General features: G+C 62.1%; 3 protein-coding genes across 4 annotated transcripts; 2 read left to right on the plus strand and 1 right to left on the minus strand.

Moving 5' to 3' along the window:
- Positions 1-541: 541 nt before the first annotated feature.
- SHARPIN (SHANK associated RH domain interactor) lies at positions 542-4,816 on the minus strand. Its single transcript, XM_037048957.1, has 9 exons — positions 4,150-4,816; positions 3,669-3,843; positions 1,804-1,923; positions 1,584-1,725; positions 1,402-1,492; positions 1,169-1,322; positions 968-1,089; positions 753-881; positions 542-674 (listed from the first exon to the last, which is right to left on the minus strand). The coding sequence occupies exons 1-9, from the start codon at positions 4,345-4,347 to the stop codon at positions 591-593; spliced, it is 1,215 nt and encodes a 404-aa protein (XP_036904852.1). The 5' UTR covers positions 4,348-4,816; the 3' UTR covers positions 542-590.
- Positions 4,817-5,055: 239 nt separating this feature from the next.
- MAF1 (MAF1 negative regulator of RNA polymerase III) lies at positions 5,056-8,145 on the plus strand. 2 transcript variants are annotated; one of them, XM_037048977.1, is made up of 8 exons: positions 5,056-5,392; positions 6,145-6,270; positions 6,375-6,503; positions 6,579-6,744; positions 6,868-6,989; positions 7,071-7,190; positions 7,350-7,487; positions 7,618-8,145. In XM_037048977.1, the coding sequence occupies exons 2-8, from the start codon at positions 6,188-6,190 to the stop codon at positions 7,637-7,639; spliced, it is 780 nt and encodes a 259-aa protein (XP_036904872.1). In that variant the 5' UTR covers positions 5,056-5,392; positions 6,145-6,187; the 3' UTR covers positions 7,640-8,145. The 2 variants fall into 2 exon arrangements, with proteins under 2 accessions (XP_036904872.1, XP_036904873.1); XM_037048978.1 differs by lacking the exon at positions 7,350-7,487.
- A 112-nt stretch (positions 8,146-8,257) lies between these two features.
- Positions 8,258-16,926, plus strand: WDR97 (WD repeat domain 97). Its single transcript, XM_037048745.1, has 23 exons — positions 8,258-8,387; positions 8,588-8,718; positions 8,794-9,515; positions 9,621-9,742; positions 9,925-10,621; positions 10,693-10,835; positions 10,936-11,172; positions 11,247-11,337; positions 11,532-11,664; positions 11,753-11,874; positions 12,145-12,205; positions 12,375-12,524; positions 12,621-12,869; positions 12,951-13,076; positions 13,169-13,252; positions 14,063-14,524; positions 14,598-14,783; positions 14,861-15,058; positions 15,173-15,294; positions 15,376-15,538; positions 15,775-16,319; positions 16,415-16,476; positions 16,585-16,926. Exons 1-23 carry the CDS (start codon positions 8,258-8,260, stop codon positions 16,791-16,793), a joined length of 5,145 nt encoding a protein of 1,714 aa, XP_036904640.1. The 3' UTR covers positions 16,794-16,926.
- Positions 16,927-16,984: the final 58 nt, after the last annotated feature.

Genomic DNA, 16,984 nt, shown 5'->3' on the forward strand with positions numbered 1-16,984 from the left:
GCCACGCTGAGCTGGGTTCACCCGGCAGCATGCTGGGGAATGGTGGGGGCAGGACAGCAGTGGACCTGTCCATGGTAGGAGGCCTGTGGGCATGTTGCCTTAGCAGGAGCCCAGTGCCCTAGCTTAAGACTCTTAACTTCTGGGCTTTTCTTGTTCGCAGGAAAGGGGTGTTAAGACATCCTGGTTAGAGCAGCTCCAGAAAGGGAGAAGATGGCCAACTTGGAGGGCAGAGCTGAGTGGGAGAAGGGGAGAGGGTGCACACCTGACGGGCTTTAGGCAAATAAGGGGAATCCTGGCTAGCTGGGGGTGGGGTTTACAGAGGGCCCTGGCAGTGGTCAGCAGCTGAGGTAAGGGCTCTGTAAGCCCTTGGGATGTGGGAAGATATGTCAGCGTGATGCCCTAGGACCCCTGGGGTTGGGGTCCAAGTGAGCTCTTCAGTAGGTACCTGGACTCTGCTGGGGAGCCCTGGAACTGGCCCCCTCTGCCAAGTGTCCTGTACCCCATTCCAGAAGCCCAGTCCGCACAAAGTGGGGGCACTCAGTTGGCTCAAAAGTATCTTTAATGACTCTGGCGCTATCCCCAGGGAGCTGTCAGCGGAGGTCCCCTGAGAGGTTCAGGAGGGCATCCAGGGACCTTGGGCCTGGAAGCGAAGGGCCATCCTCTCCCCTTGTGACCTGGGGCAGGGGGGAAGATGGTTCATTTTGCTGTTCTGCCACCCCTCCCCACTCCCTCCCCTCCTCCGCCTCTAGTACCATTAGTGAGTGCTGAGTGGAGGCTGCAGGAAGTGCGTCCCGAGCACCAGGTCTCCGAGTGTTGCACATCTCACAGGCCGGCCGGCTCGGGGTGTTGATGAAGGTGCAAGAAGGGCAGGGCCAGCCAGACTGGAGAGGGGGTCCAGGTACTGCTCACCGCCTTCCTCCCACTGCCCGTAGCTGCCCAGGCCCATCTCACCTGCGCCCTTGCCTACCTGAAGGGGACTGGGGAGGCTGGAGCTGGCTGGCTGAGGGGCCTGGAGCAGCCCCAATGACTGAGGAAATAGGCGGTGGCTTAGTTCCCCATCCATCTTCTGGGGATGCTGAGGGCTGTGTCCTGTGGTAGAGGGGGTGGGGGTCAGGGCCGAGTCAAGCTACACCCCACCTTCCTCATCCCACCCCAATCAAGGACTGACCTGGCGTTTCTCGAGGGGCTGAGAGCAGGTAGAGGAAAGCAGGATCCCTGTCCTGCTGGACCCCGTAGGAAGCGAGGCTGCGCTCTGGCACACACAGGCACTTCCCAATGACCCACCGCTGCACTGCTGGAGGGAAGCCCAACTCCGAGAACACCTGGAGCCAGAGCATCGGGGCCCAGCAGTGTCACCCAGGATCACTGCCCTCAGCAGGGCTCCCCAGACCCCGAGCTCACCTGCTCCTGAAGGGTGGAGATGGTGCAGTGGGGGTGGACTTGCAACGAGATGTGGGCAGAGGACGCGGCATCCTCAACTGTGACCTGTAGCCTGGGCCAGGACATAGGTTGGGTGAAGGGTACCGAGTGAAGGGTACCTGGGAGGGTCGGGGGTGGGGTGAAGGCAGAGTCCCAGGTCTCACTTGATGGGGCCAGGAGGGAAGCAGCTCTCCTGCAGCTGGACACTGAGGGCCACATGATGCTGGGCCAGGGTGGCTGCTGCTTGGGCTGCCGCCTTCTCATCCCCACTCTCAATGGCCTGGGCCAGGCGCCCTACCAGCCCTTCTGCAAGGAAAAAGAGAGCACATCACAGGTGAACACATCACCCAAGGCCCCCAACCCCCTCTGGCCACCTGTCTTTACCTTTCTCCATCAAGTCTCCAAGATGTGAGGAAACATCCACCTTGGGTTGGGCAGCCTTGGGTGCATGCAATTCAGAGGGGCCTGTTTCTGGGCTCAGGGCTGGAGGCAGGCTGTCACTGCCTAGGAGGGAAGATGCGGGGTGGGCTGGCGGTCTCCCAAGACCCAGCCTCCCAGCTGAGTCCTCACCTGGGCCTCTGCTCTCTGATCGTTTTTTTAGGACCTTTGCCTCTCCTCCTCACCTCAGCCCATGCCAGTGCCCCACCCTGACCATACTTCAAACCAGGTTTTCCCCCAAGCCATGGCCCTTAGAAGGGTCAAAGGACCTCTTGAGTCCTGGCCACCTGTTCGCAGAGCTGGAGCTGCACTTGTGCTCTGAAGTCCTCCAGATCCTCTGCTGTCTGGTCCTACCTTTGTCCGTCCTCCACGGAGGCCAGGCCACTTCTTTTGGCCTGCACAGGCCCTGTCAAGCAGCCAAGGACGCTTGCTTCTTGACCACAGAGCAGAACCAAAAGCAGGTGCTCAGGAGCCTGCCCCTCTGGCTTAGCAGGAGCCCTGCAGCCAGCATGGTCTCTTCTTTGGTTCCTTCGGGGACCTCCGCCCCTCTCCTGACTACCATCAGCACAGAGCCCCTCAGACTGCTCCACTCCAATCCAGCCCTCCCAGAGCCACTGTCCTCCTCGGGCTTTCTTACAGAGCTGGCCACTCTGCGCACCCCCTTCCCTCTCACTTGAGGCTCAGGCCCTCAGAATTGAGCCATCTGCCCTGTGAGTACCAAGCACCAGGCCTGGCCCAGCCTCAGCTCATGCTGTTGCCTCAGGGCTGTGAACCCACTGCTCTCTGGCCACATGGGTCACAACACACCTCAATCTTCAAATTTCACAGCGTCACTTTAAGGCCTTCACTGCCTCCCTCCCAGCACTACCATCCCTTCCACCATTTGACAAAACTCTATTTACTCATTTTATGTGTCTGCCTCACCTCTAACACTACCAGCTCCGAGAGGGCAGAGATTTGAAGTTTTATTCATGATAACCCTCCAAGGCCTAAAGAAGTGCTTAGTCTAGAGTGGTACTGAGCACACCCGCTGAGGGAGAGGATGAAAAAAGCCTTTCTCCCTCTGCCAGTGCTGTGTTGTCTGGGCCTCCCTCCCATCACCATGTATGGTTTCCTTCCTGCCCCTCTAGCGGCACCTGTGATGCACTTGTGGACTCTCCCTGATATACTGTCTACCTGCCTGAACCTCTCCTCTCCACACTTCTCTCCTGCTGACCTTGGTTAACCTTTCCTACTCCAGTTTTTTCCTCTCCAGACCCCCAGCTCCAGCCCCGATTCACCTGCTCTCACTCCCCCCAGATGTGTAAGAACTGGGCCACCTCCATGCCCTCCCAAACAGGCCCTCTCTCAGGGAGCCCCAGGGTATTTAGTCCCCCATCTTCCTGTCTCAACCACTAATTCTTCAATTTAAACAGACAAAATTCCAGACAATTCCATCTCCTGAGCTTCTCTGGAAACACCCTTCTGTCCAGCCCTGACTGTACCACACCTAAAAATGCAGGTCCCCACCAATCTTAAGGAGCTCACATCAGAGCCTGTCACTCTCCCATTGCTCTTGATACAGTGTCTTCTCACGCAGATCATGAGGGCCAGCTTGTTCTGCCCCTCCACATTTGTCTGGTACTCCAAGCCCCAGTTCTTGGCCTGCTCCTTTTCTCCTGGGCACCTTTCCAGAACACCAGCAGTAGGTAAGGTAGGTCTGTCTTTCCCCACTACATACCCTATCCTGGCCTGGGAGGCCAGGGCTACTCCTGCTCTCTCCCAGCACAATCCCTGGCCAACCAAATGAATCTTTACTCCAGGGCACTAACCATTCTGTCCGTCCACGATGGCACCTTGGACCAGGGCTGCCCACCGCTGAGCATCCAAAGGGTTGAGGAAGTGCAGGCTGAGGGTTCCAGGTCCTCCTGGTGGAGGCTGCAGCTCATGCTGGCTGGGACCTCGGACGGTGTAGGAGACTGTCTCCAAGGGCCACTCCAAACTGACCTGAGAATGGGGAGAGTCCAGGCTCATGCTTCCCCCAGCACACACTACATGATAATCAAAGGCATATGACGAACATTTATAGGCCCCACTTAGGCTGTCTTAAGCTCTTTAAGACTCCTTATAAAACTCATATAGCAGTTCTACACAGGTTAAGTGCCAGCGTAATCCCCATTTATAGACGAGGAAATAGAAGCAAGGAAAGTGACCTGCTACTCGGAACTCAGCGGGCAAGTGGCCCTGGCCTCCAGCTCAGCGCCCTGCACCGCCCAGGTCGCCTGGCCACGCGCCCGCTCCGCCCTCACTCACCGCCCCGGGACCCGCGCCAAGCAGCTCCAGCCGGAAGCACCCCGGACGCTCGGGGTCTGCGCTCAGCTGCAGCCTCCGCAACTGTGCCTCGGCGTCCGGCCCCGCGGCTAGCGGCCTCACAGTGGCGTGCACAGCAAGCAGCACCGCTGCAGATCTCGGGTTCGAGGCCGCCACTGCTCCGCCCGCCGGCGGCGCCATCTCCGGTTCCGCCGTGTCTCCGAATCTGCTTCCGTGGGCTGGGGCCACAAAAAGCCTGCGCCGGCCGGAAACCGAGGCCGCGAACCTGGGGTTCCGGGCGCAGCCAGCGCGTCGGAGCCCGAGGGCGGGTTGTCGTCGAATCTGACCCTCCGGCTTTGTCCAGAATATACACGGTCCAAGGGTCTCGGGAGACGCCAAGGGTCTCCGGAGACGGGCAAGCGAGGCTGGTCCTGGAGGCTAATACGCTGACGCAAAGTGTCAGGGACTGAAGCTCCGGCCAAGGCTAGAAGGCCGGCGCGGTCCCTTCGCCCTAGAAACTTGAGCGGGCGGGGACTGCAGCCCGACTGTCCGTATTTACCCGCCGGCCTCGCGAGAGCCGGAAGCCGCTCCCAGGACCCTTCGGCTTGTCTACCCGTTACTCGCTGGATAATCCGTTCCCGCCCATGCAGCAAGCTCTACCAGCTACTCTTGGGAACCCGGGAGGCCACTGGGGGCGGAGCAGGGGCTGCAACCAATGAGAGCTAGGAAGGAAGACGGACTCGGGCGTTGAAGAGAGTGACGGACAGGTGCCGCAGCCAATTGATATGGAAGACAGGACTGAGCGGCGGGTAACGTTCCCAATGGCTCTCCGAGTTCTCGACCGCGGCGGCCGGAGCCGGCCATTCGGAGGCGTGGGGTTGGGCCTTACGGGTGCTTGTTGTTGTCCGGACAGAGGAGGCAGAGGTCGCTCGCTCTCTTGCTCGCTAGCTGAGTAGACTGGTGGCGGTCGGCAGGCAGGTCGGTCGCGATAGTCGGGCGTCGTGCGGGGGAGAGGCTATGTCGCAGTGGCAGCCCGGATGGGCCGGCAAGGCCGGGAGTAACGGGATGTCGCCGCGGAGCTTCTTCCCCCGGATACAGTGCGGCCCGAACGGAGGCCGCGGCGCCGCCCTCCGGTCCTGAGGATCCTGCACCGTCCGGAACCCGCACCGCATTTTCACCCGCAGCGACGCCAGCCAACTCGACCCGGCCTGACCCTGCCCGGTCAGAGAGAGCGCAGCGCAAGCAGGTAGGTGTCCGCCCTGTGCGGACGGTAGGTGCCGTCTCGGGTCCTCTAGAACTACAACCCCCAAATGGCCGCGCGCCGGTACGTGCGCGCGTCTGGGGAGCCCGGCCTCCTGGGATTCGTAGTTTGCCGCGGTTAGGTTGGGGTTCCGCTAGGCTGGGGGCGGACACTGCGGAGTGGGCGCGGGAGCGCCCTAGCGGTGCGGCCTGAGGACAGGTCATTCGGGTGCCGTGGGGCCTCGAAGAAACTAGGCACACTTTTGGAGAAGAACAGAGGAGCCTACAAGTTTCCTGTCTTCGCCAGAAAGCCGCCTGTAGAGCAGGGAAGAGTGCCTCTTCCAGGTGAATGCAAGCCCGAACCCCAGGTGTTCCTAGCCGTGTGTGGGTTCTTACCCTAGCTGAGGAGTCAGGCCTCAGGGGGACTACTGGAGTCGAGTCCCTTCTCCGGCTCTTTTGTCGGGTAGGGAGTGTTGAGGGAGAGACTAAACCAGCAGCCCCTGGCTGTGCAGGATTCTTTGTGGCCCCCCCAAGCCTGACCCCAGAACTCGAATGAAGTGCATGGGGTATGGCTGAAGGAGGGCCTGGACTTCTCGCTGTCAAGTAACAGGATCTCATTTCCTCTCCTGCCGGTGCTGAGGAATTGGAAGCAGGTTGTGGGAAGGACCCAGCATATTTACTTTGGCCCCACTTATGGGAGGAGGGCTAAAGGTATAGATCCTGGGGCCAGATACCCATGGACTGGCCTCCTGTCCCCAGGCAGCAGTAGTCCCTCGCAGCCCAGGACCCTCTTCCAGAGGACATGAAGCTGTTGGAGAACTCCAGCTTCGAGGCCATCAACTCACAGCTAACTGTGGAGACTGGAGATGCCCACATAATCGGCAGGTGAGGGCTGGGCTCCAGGGGCTGCTATCTCAGAGGTCACTCTGCCCTAGCCCTGAGTCAAACCTGGGGCTGGCATGCTCCACAGTTCCACCTACATTCCACAGGATTGAAAGCTATTCCTGCAAGATGGCGGGAGATGACAAGCACATGTTCAAGCAGTTCTGCCAGGAGGGCCAACCACACGTGCTAGAGGCACTATCCCCACCCCAGACCTCCGGCCTCAGCCCCAGCAGGTGAGCCAGGGTGGGTCCTGCCCACTGGGGGCTGTTGGGTACAGGGCAATACTGGGCTGATGCTTTTCTGTGCAGACTGAGCAAGAGCCAAGGTGGCGAGGACGAGGGCCCCCTCAGCGACAAGTGCAGCCGCAAGACCCTCTTCTACCTGATCGCCACACTCAATGAGTCTTTCCGCCCTGACTATGACTTCAGCACGGCCAGAAGCCACGAGTTCAGCCGGGAGCCCAGCCTCAGCTGGGTGAGGGACCCACAGCCCACAGCTATCCCCACTGTCCTCCCCCATTTTCAGTGGCCCCTGGGCTCCAGCCAGTCCATGCCTGCTGTCCTGGTACCCAGTCAGCTCGAGCTGTGACCATCCTAGGTGGTGAATGCAGTCAACTGCAGTCTCTTCTCGGCCGTGCGGGAGGACTTCAAGGCCCTGAAGCCACAGCTGTGGAACGCAGTGGATGAAGAGATCTGCCTGGCTGAATGTGACATCTACAGGTGGGCTGGCATCCCTGCGGGTGGGTCCTGGGTGTGTGTGGCACACGGGATCTCACACCAATCTCACCCCACACCACCCAGCTACAATCCAGACTTGGACTCAGACCCCTTTGGGGAAGATGGAAGCCTCTGGTCCTTTAACTACTTCTTCTACAACAAGCGGCTTAAACGGATTGTCTTCTTCAGCTGTCGCTCTATCAGGTTGTCGACTGCCCCTTACTGTAGCTCCCTGTTCGGCCTACCCTACTTCTGACTTTGTTCGTCTTGGACATCTTCCTTGGGGTCAGTGGCAGGCCAGGGTGGGCAGTCCTAAGACCAATTCCCCACCTCCCCCTAAGACCAATTCCCCACCTCCCCCAGTGGATCCACGTACACACCCTCAGAAGTGGGCAATGAGTTGGACATGGAGCTGGGGGAGGAGGAGGAGGAGGAGGAGGAAGAACTCAGAGGTGGAGGCAGTGAGGGCGGACCTGAGGAGACCAGCCCCATGGAGGACAGGTGTGTGATGGTGGCGGTGGCCTGGCTTCCTGGAGCCTGGGGTGAGCAGGACAGGGCGGGGCTTCTCTGCCCAGGGGTGTCTCCTGGGTGTTAGCCTCTCAAGGCTGGCTGTGTGTCCCCCTTTGCCTAGGGTTCCAGTGATCTGTATGTGAGGAGGAAGAGCAGAGGCCTCAGCTTCATCCAGCTTCAACCAGTGCCTAGGCCTGCCCACCTGAGGGGCCCCAGGGCCTCCCCAGCTGCTGGCCAGACCCTGGCGCTGCCACAGCTCCAGTGCTGCCCACCTAGCCCTTTGGCTCTAGCCTATGGATGGCCACTTACCCCCACAGGCTCTGCTGCCCACACTGTGGCTAGACTGGACAGACAGCACAAGGCCTGGTGGGAGCAGCCACTGCCCTGCCCAAACAAACTGACACAGGCAGGGACAGCTGGACCACAGAGTTTATTTTTGTATTTTGTATGGGGTCAAGCCTGAGCCTGCACACTCCAGCCCAAAGGGCCCCAGACCCAGCAAGCAGGCCCCAATGGTCATCTGCCCTGGGCTTGAGCTGGCTCTTGGAGCCCACCTGTACTTCCCACCTCGCCCAGTGGGCAGTGTGCACTGAGTGTCACTTTGCTGCAGCTTGTTTGTTTCCAATAAAAGTTTATGTGACTTACTGTTGACCTGGGCTCTCTTTGGGGTGGGGGCGGGGCCTGCATTAGGGGTGGGGCCTGCGTCATCTGGTATCCTAGCAACAGACGGAAGAGACTGTTAAGCCGCCTGGACCTGCGAAATGGAGACGGATGTATTGGATACAAGCAATCCCTTTTCAGTAGAAGGCAACAACCTGACCCTGGACCCAGACCTTTATGAAGCTGACAGCTATGACATCCCAGACCCTGGGGTGCTCAAAGAAAAGAATGGTGAGGTGGCCTGGCCTCATCCTCAAGATGACCAGCCTAAAAGCAGCCCTCACGCAGGCAGGGGCGCTTTCCACCAGGAGTGCAGTGCCCCACAGATATCCCCCTAGCCCACAGGGCCCTCCCAGAAGGCTCTGGCTGCCCACAACCTGCGGGGGAGCCCAAGGCCACACAGTAACGCTGCTTCCACCACTGGCCCACAGAGCCATCATCCTCAGAGCCGGTCTTGAAGCTTTTTACCAGGAGCTCTCAGTGGCGCAACATGACCCCCGGTGCCCGTGCCCGCCAGCTGTGGCTGCTGCTGCGTGCAAGCCTCCACAGCTTTGTAGAAAAGGTGCGACTGGCTCCTGGCGTCTGCCTAGAAGCCTCTTTCCTGGCCCAGCTCTTCCCCTAGGGGTCCCTATCATGATCCCGGCCCATCCTCTTGGCTACCCCAGGCGGGTGCAAGGCCTCTCCTGGGTTCCCCCAAGTTCACCGAAGGTCTGCCCACCCTGCCCCACAGGAAAAGAGATCCGAGTTGCGTGTGGCTTGCTTGACACACGGATTGGAGCCGCTGCGCCGCCTGGAGGTGGCAGCAGGGCTACGTTCGGTGGCGCAGGACCCAGTGGGTAGACGTTTCGTGGTGCTGGATGGCGTAGGTTGCCTGCACCTGCACAGAGAGGACGGCTGGGCGCAGGAGAAGCTGCTGGCCCCCATTGCCCTCAGGGGGCTGGCGGTAGTGCCAGGTCCGCTGGGCTCCGTGGGCCGCTATGTGGGCTGGGGCCCCGCAGGGCTGGCCATACTAAGGCCGGATCTCAGCCTGCTATGGCTGAGCGAGCCAAGGGTGGGTCGGGCGCCCCATCGAGAGCCCATCTGCTGCCTGCCGGTGCCTGACTTGGGGCTGCTGCTAGTAGTGGAGACAGGCGGTGGCCTGGCGCTCTGGAAGTTCCGTTTAGGGGGTCGCTGTCTGGTGCCCAGTGGGTCACCTCTACTGCCTCCGCCAAGCTCCACCCATGCACTCGCTGGTCTGGCTCTGGGGCCCCTGCCTCCCCACCACCCTCCGCGCTGCTTCGCAGCCTACGGCTCAGCCGTAGTCACCTTTGACCTGCATGCCTGGGCTGTCGTAGATGTGCACCAGGAGCTGCACAAAACGTAAGGGGAACTCAGGGATGAGTCTGCGCGGGAAAGCCGGTTATGGCAGGGGTGCGGGCACACTTACCTGAGGTGTTGCTGAGTCGGTTTGGCCTTCCTTCCCAGCACCATCTCCGACTTGGCATACTGTGGAGAGGTAGAGGCCATGGTGACGGCTTCCCGAGACAGCACGGTGAAGGTGTGGGAGGCCGACTGGCAGATCCGGATCGTGTTTGTGGGCCACACAGGTGCACCACCCCACTACAGCTGCCGAGGCCCTTCCTCTCCCCACCTTGCCTTAAAGAGCTCTGGGCTGCCCACAGTCCCCGCCAGCTCTGGCCATGCTTCTCTGTGCTGGTCGTAACCCGAGCCAACAGCTTCCGTTTCCTTTGTCCTTCGTTTGTCCCAGTGACCTGCACCCCTCCCGCAGGCCCAGTGACAGCTCTGGCCGTGCTCCCGAACACACCCCTGGTGCTGTCAGCCTCACAGGACGGGACGCTTCGCACATGGGACCTGCAGGCAGTGGCGCAGGTGGGCGAAGTGATGCTGAGTTACTGGGGCCAGGACATGCGGTCAGGCGGCGTGAACCGCCTACTGGCACCCGCCAGTCCTGGCTGGCCGGTGCTGTCCTTGCGTGCAGGCAGTGTGGAGCTCTGGCGCCTGCGCGAGCTGTACTCACCATTGGCCCAGCTGTCAGCACCAGTGCTCCACCTGCAGGTGGCGCCCGCGCTGCCCTTGTCCTCGCACCCCGCTCTGCCGGCACGCCTCGTGTGCGCGTGCGCAGATGGCTCCGTCTACCTCGTGTCCGTTGCTACCGGGCTTATCGTGAGCGCACTGCTGCTCGAGCCCGAGGACTGCGCGGCCGCCGTGGCCTACTGCTTGCCGCGCGAAACCCTGTGGCTGCTAACCCGCGCCGGACACCTGGTGTGTGCCAACGCGGCGCGCCACCCTATGTGTGTGCTGTACCGCGCGTGCCCGCCACCCCAGCCAGCGCCCAGGCCCTGCTGCCTGCACCTCTACAGCCACGTCATAGACCCCAGCAGTGCGTTTGCCAGCTGGAAGACCGTGCGTCAGCACGGGAGCGAGCTGTGCCACAGCGACATCCAGGCCTGGAAAGACAAGAACCGGTAGGTGGGAGAGCCAGTGAGGGCCAGGCGGGCCTACAGAGGCCACGCCAACAGGTTATTGTCGCCCGTAGGTACCTGCCGGTGCTGGGACACACGGATGGCACCCTGTCAGTGCTGGAGTGGCGCACATGGAAGACTGTCTTCCATACACAGGCGCACAGCCCCGGCCCGGTCATCGCCATTTCGTCTACCTGGAACATCCTGGTGTCCTCGGGTCAGTCAGTACCTCCCACTCCCCCACCCCCCGCCCCAGCCTGTGGGGGGAGCCCCTTCCCTGCCTCCCCAAAGGCACAGCCTTGGCTCCCACCCGGTAGGCAGAGACTTGACCGTGAAGATGTGGCGCGTCTTCCCTTATGCTGAGGAGAGCCTGAGCCTGCTGCGCACCTTCTCCTGCTGCCACCCTGCCCTGGTGCTCTCTGCGCTCGGGAAGCGCGTCACTGTGGGCTTTGAGGACTCAGACAGTGCCACTTACGGTCTGGTGCAGTTTGGCCTGAAAAACAGCCAACGCTATGACCACCGGCCCCAGGATGACCCCATGGACCACATCACTGGTTAGGGGGCAGGGCGAGGGTGAGGCCCAGCCACCATGTGGCTCTGGCTCCTGACCCTGAGCCCCGGGCCCTAGGCTTGTGCTGCTGTCCCACCCTCAAGCTGTATGCCTCCTCCAGCCTGGACTGCACCATCCGGATCTGGACCACAGACAACCACCTACTGCGGTGGGTGGGGCCCCAAGGGAAGGAGGACCAGGCTGGGAGCCAGGGGCAGCCCGCTGGGCTCCCCTACCTCTGCTCCCAGCAGAGCCTAGTAGTTGGATAGGGGAGGGGGGACCTTGCCCCCCCCCCGCCCCCCGCTGCCTCCATTTCCTGCTGTTTGGAGCAGGGCTGGACTCTTTCCCTGGACACCCCTCCAGGCTCCTGCAGCTGGATGGAGCCCCTCAGGCCCTGACCTTCTCCAACAACAGTGGGGACCTGGTGCTGGCTCTGGGCTCCCGCCTCTGCCTGGTATCTCACAGGCTTTACCTGCCCACGTCCTACCTGGTTAAGGTGTGCAGCAAGAACCGGGTGTGCAGGTGGGGCTGCTGCAGGAGACAAGCCTCCTAGGCCAGGATTCCAGGCTCCTTTCCCTGCTCAGAAGCTGTGCCAGGAGGTCCCTGATGTGGTGGATGACCCTCCACTGCCACTGTCCAGCCAGGAATCACTGACCTCAGCCCAGCTGCAGAGGCTCGCCAACCTGCATGGGGTTTCCAGTCTCAGGTCTGCTGGCAGGCCCCCTGAGTTGTCCCGGAGGCCACCCCCTAGCTCCCCTGGCGCAGGGTCTAGCTTTGTGCCCCCAGCACAAGGTCCCAGGGCTCCCAGGCACCTGGGGCCACCTGAAGCCTGTCCCGGCCCTGGTATCACCACTCCTGGCTGTCTCTTGTGCCCCATCAGGGGCTTGGCCACCCTCTTGGATCCTTACCCCTGCCTCAGCCTAATCCCACTGGTAATGCCACTAAGTGTCCCACCTGTGTTCCTCCCTGCCTGCAGCACGGCCTTGTCTTTCATCCATTGCCAGATGGCAGCACCTAAGCAGCCACTGTTGGAGGAGGTAGGGCCAGCCCTGATGCCCCCTCCACCCCAGTGCCAGCCCTGCCCCGTGCCCAGGTGCAGGCCCCACCCCTTCTGTCCCTGGAGCAGGCCTGGGATCACTGTGGTTATCCAGGCAGCACATGTCGAGGCTCCAGGAAGAATCGGCTGAACTCTGACTCCCACTCCAGGACCTGGAAGCCTTAGTTGCCCGGGACTCTGACCTTCAGCGGCTGAGACTGGGGCAAGTGGTCCCAGCAGTGCGGCCCCCACCATCCTGGCAGCAGCAGCAGGAGGCCTTTGACAACTACCTGCATCTGATTTATGGCCCGGCCCTGCTGGTAGGTTGGGTGCCTCCCCTAGCACCAGGTCTGACCCAACCCCTCCCTTCCAGGGCCTCTGACACCCCAACCTGCCCTGCCTGCCACCCCTCCCAGGGCGTTTGTTCTGGAGCCGAGTCACAGCGGTGGAACACCATGACCCTTACAGCGGAGGGAGAAACCTGGGGTGTGTGCACCCTGCCCCGAGCTGCCCCCAGTCTCGGGAAGGCAGGGGTCTGCACTGAAACCTCCATACCGCCAACAGCCCTGCCCCCACAGGACTGGAGGGCACTGGGCCAGTGCTTTCCCCAAGTCACCTTTCCCATCCCACCTCCCCACCGGGGAGCACACAGCAGGGAATCCCAGGTGAGGCCTCCCACCCCGACCACCCCTCTGCCCACTCAGGACCCTGCCCCCCGCCCCACAACTCCTCCTCCGACGCCCCAGATGCTGGCCCGTTCCTCCCTGAGCTCCTCCCTGGGCCTCAGTGTGGACCTTCGGCTGCAATTGGAGCAACTCCCCCAGGAGAGGCCCCTGGCCCCAGACTCACTGTCTTCCCACCTGCAGCACAGGGTGAGGGCCCCAGGCAGGTAGGATGCTGCCCGCCCAAGGCAGAGCTGCAGGGGTCCAGGCTCACTGGCTCTGAGCCTCTGCCCTGTCCTCAGGTCCCCCTGCTGCTGGAAAGGCGGCCCAAGGAACTTCTCTCTAACCTCAGGGGCTTCTTTCCTGCTGCCATTGAGCCCTACAAGGTGAGACACACACACTCTCCAGAGGCAACTCCCTCCAGGGGTCACCCTTCATGTGTACTCCCTTTTCCCTTCACTCCAAACCCTTGTGTCCCTATCTGACCTAGGGCCATGCCCACCTGCAGCCCAGGCCCCACCCCCTCCCCCGCCTGCCCAGCTTTGATGCCGCTTCTCTGTGGGCGCTGACTGCTTGCACTCTGGGTGTAGCTGCCAGAGGGTCTGGGGCTCCTGGAGCAGAACTGGGCAAGCCAGAACCTCATGCCAGCGGCTTGTGCCTGCATGCCCCTCCCCCATGAGTGTCTGGGAGACCAGAATCTCCTCCCTTTGAGGGATCAAAATCCATGGGAGCTGGCCCCTTGCAACCCACCGCCTTCCCGCCCCAGATGCCAAGACAGGCCTCTGCCCCCCAGCAGACCTCTGGCAGGATCACTGGCCCAGGTGGCCACTGACCCTTCCAGCTGCTGCACCACATACCCAAGCCCCGAACGGCCCCCCTCAGGGCTCCTAACTCCCCACCCCCAGCTTCTTTTGGATATCTCTGGTCCAGGGCTGGCAGCCAAGCCCTGTGGAGAGCATGTGGGGTGTTGGGGTGGCCCAGATTCCCCTCCTTAGTTGCCACAGCTAGCACCTCCCTGGTTTCCAAAGGCTCTCTCTGCCTGTCTGTGCATTGTGGGGGGTGGGGGTAGGGCACCAGTCCAGCTCTTGGAGACTTGGCAGAGAGCTGGGCTGGTGGCCTGGGTGCTCTACCAGGGCAGACCCTAGGATCGGGCAGAATTCAGGCTCTCAGCCCACTGCGCTGTGCTCCACTTCCAGGACCTGCCAAGGCCCATCCACTTCCCAGGCTGGGTCCCCAACTCCGTGGTGCTGCAGCAGATGTGGCCGCCCAGGGAAGTCAGGGGCCCTGGAGCCCAGGCCCAGCTCACCAGCCAAGGCTCACGCAAGGCAAGCAGTGGGGCTGGGGGTTCAGCCTCAGGCCCGGGAAGAGCTCTGCCCAGGGCCGAGACCTTCCATGCCAGCTACTGGCCCCTTGCTCTGTCTACTCTGCAGTCAAGGGGGAGCCAGCAGGATGATTGGTGGCTGTCGCGGAGTAGGCGACGCCACACCATGTGGCAGCAGAAGCTGATCCATTGGTTGGACAAGGGAGAGGAGGAGGAGGAGGAGGAGGAAGAGGAGGAGGAAGACGAGGAGTTGGATCTGGACTGGACCTCAGACTTCCTGAGCCCCCACCCGGGGCTCTCCCAGGAGCTGCTGGAATTCGAGGAGCCCTGGGCCCAGGTGGGGCCCAGGGCAAGGCTCCGGTGGGAGGAGTGGGTGCAGGCTCGGGTCCTGACAGCTTCCTGCCCCCCAGAGCTTGGCGTCCTTGACTAGGAGAAGCTCCAGAGACAACTCCCGGATGGAGAACTACGTACACCCCCACTGGTACCACTATGAGCACTCGCTCTTGGAAGAGCGCTATGGGCATCTGCCCAGGTTCCTGCGTTTCTTTGCCATCCAGAACTGGTTCAAAAAGCTGTTCCCCATCTTCACCCTGGAGGTTCAGGGGATGCCTGGGAAGTGGGCTGGTGGGAGAGAGCAGTGCGGAGTCAGGGCCTCAGCTGGCGGTCCCAACAGGCGTACCCCGAAGTGGGCACGGTGGATGGCTTGGCCTCCCTGTTCATGGACCTGCTGGAGGAGGCCTCCTGGGAGGACCGCGTGCACATCCTGCACGCGTTGCTGAGGCTGCTGCCTGACATGAGCCGAGACCTCTGTAGCAGGCTGCACGCCATCCTCCTGCACCTGCTCAACCTGGACCAACCCCCCAGCCTCCAGGTCTGCCCCAGCTGAGCCCAGCCCACCTAGCCCCTGCCCCGCGGCNCCCCCCCCCCCCCCCCCCCCCCCCGGCCTGGGCCTCCGGCCCCAACTGCACTGCCCGTCTGTGCTCAGGTCCGGATGCAGAAGCAGTTTGTGATGCTGGCGCTGCAGCTGGTCCTGGCCTGCTCCCTGGAGTCCCACGAGGTGGTGCTGGAGCTCATGTCCTACTTCCTCTACTCGCCAGCCTCCTGCCGGTGAGGCCCGCTCTTTGCCTGGCTTTCCTGCCCACCAGCAGGCCTCCGGACCTCCGGATAAGCCGCCCTCACCTGTCGCAGGTCTGAGCTCAAGGAGCTGCTGGACGGGCTAGGCCTTCAGGACCCAGAGGGCCTCCTGTTCAAGGAGATGGCAACCTGGGTCCAGGGCCTGGACCTGGAGTCCAAGGCTGTGCTGCGCATTTGCTGTAGCCAGAAGCTGGAGGAGATGATCCACCACCTACAGGTTTGGGGGGGAGGCCACCTGCCAGTAGGGCCTCTGGCCTCCTCCTGGGGCTACCCCCACGTCCAGGGAGGAGAGCCAGGTGAGGCTGCTAGGCTCCTCGCCTCACTCTAACGCCGTGCAACACCTGTCTCCTGGGTCCCTGTGTCTCTCGGGATCTTCCTGCCCCTTCCTGGGAGGGGTCTGCACTGGGGTCAGGCTGGGATCCAGGAACAGCACCACTCCCTGGGTCCCTGCAGACGGAAATCTCGCAACCATCAGTAGCCAAGTTGTCGGAGATGCTGCCCAAGGTCTCGGAGACCTCAGTGCTTTCGCCCCGGTCCAAGGAGACCCTGTCACCGATTTCCACAGTCTCCGGGGCACCCATTTACATCTGCGTGACGTCCTCATTCCACTCCGGGACGCCCTCCCTGGTGACCTCACCTGGGGAGCCAGGCTCGGCCGCCCTGGAGTCCCAGACCTACGAGACGTTCTCACCGATGCACGTCTGGCACACCTGCCGCACACTCTCCGAGACACTGATGCCCTTCTCCTCCCTGGCCGAGGTCCGGCTGCCCTCCTTGGAATGCGACGCGCTGCCAAACCACCCACTGCTACTGGAGCAGACGGACTGGTCACAGTCAAAGATAATGGACCTGGGACCCATTGACGCCCTCAACTATTTCTGTGAGCTGCAGCGGGTGCGGCGGCTGAGTTCCCTGCACAGCAAGGAGCCTGAGAGCCCAAGCCTGAGCCAGAGAACACTGGGCCCCAACGCTGTGGTGCCACAGCCCCACCCCCACCCGTGAGTGCTGATGGCTCCAGGTCTGGGCTGAGGCAGGGCCCACGATGGGGTGGCTGAGGGCCAGGCTCACACAACCTGCCTCCCTACCACTCCAGGCCCGACCCCATCCTTCAGCTTCAGGAGACCAAGATCCGGATGTCTCCAGAGAGACAGAGGGGTGAGTGGGGACAGGGGTACAGATTGCACTGTGAGCTTCACCCTGTGCCTACCACAGCCTGGGCCCCACAGGGCCCCCACCCCACCTGAGGCTGCACTGCCCCTCTAGCCTCAGGCCAAATGCTGTCCTGGCACCGGGAGGGCCTCACCCTCGAAGGCCCCATCCGGACACTGAAGCTGCCGCTGCCTCGGGTGGAAGTACGGCCTTTCCCCTCAGACTGGCCGCGGCCTGCACGTCCACTGCCACCCCTGCTTCTGCAGCCTGCCCTGCAGCGCTACTTTCTGCCAGACCACGCAGACCCCGACAACTACAGCTGACCTGGCTGGCAGCCTCAGCCTGACGCCGCTCCTGGCCAGCTTCCTCTTCCCTCCAGCAAAGGGCTTGGGACTCAGCTCTTCGCTGGGCTGCTTGCCCCTGGCCAAGGAATGGGGCTGCAATAAAGTGCAGCCAGCAAACTGGGTGCCACATCTGTCTTTGGGGGCTACTGGGGTGGGCAGCGAGGTCTGGC

Source organism: Sturnira hondurensis, unplaced genomic scaffold (assembly GCF_014824575.4).
Source record: "Sturnira hondurensis isolate 20B ecotype Veracruz unplaced genomic scaffold, ASM1482457v3 Scaffold0006413, whole genome shotgun sequence".
NCBI classification, from domain to species: domain Eukaryota; kingdom Metazoa; phylum Chordata; class Mammalia; order Chiroptera; family Phyllostomidae; genus Sturnira; species Sturnira hondurensis.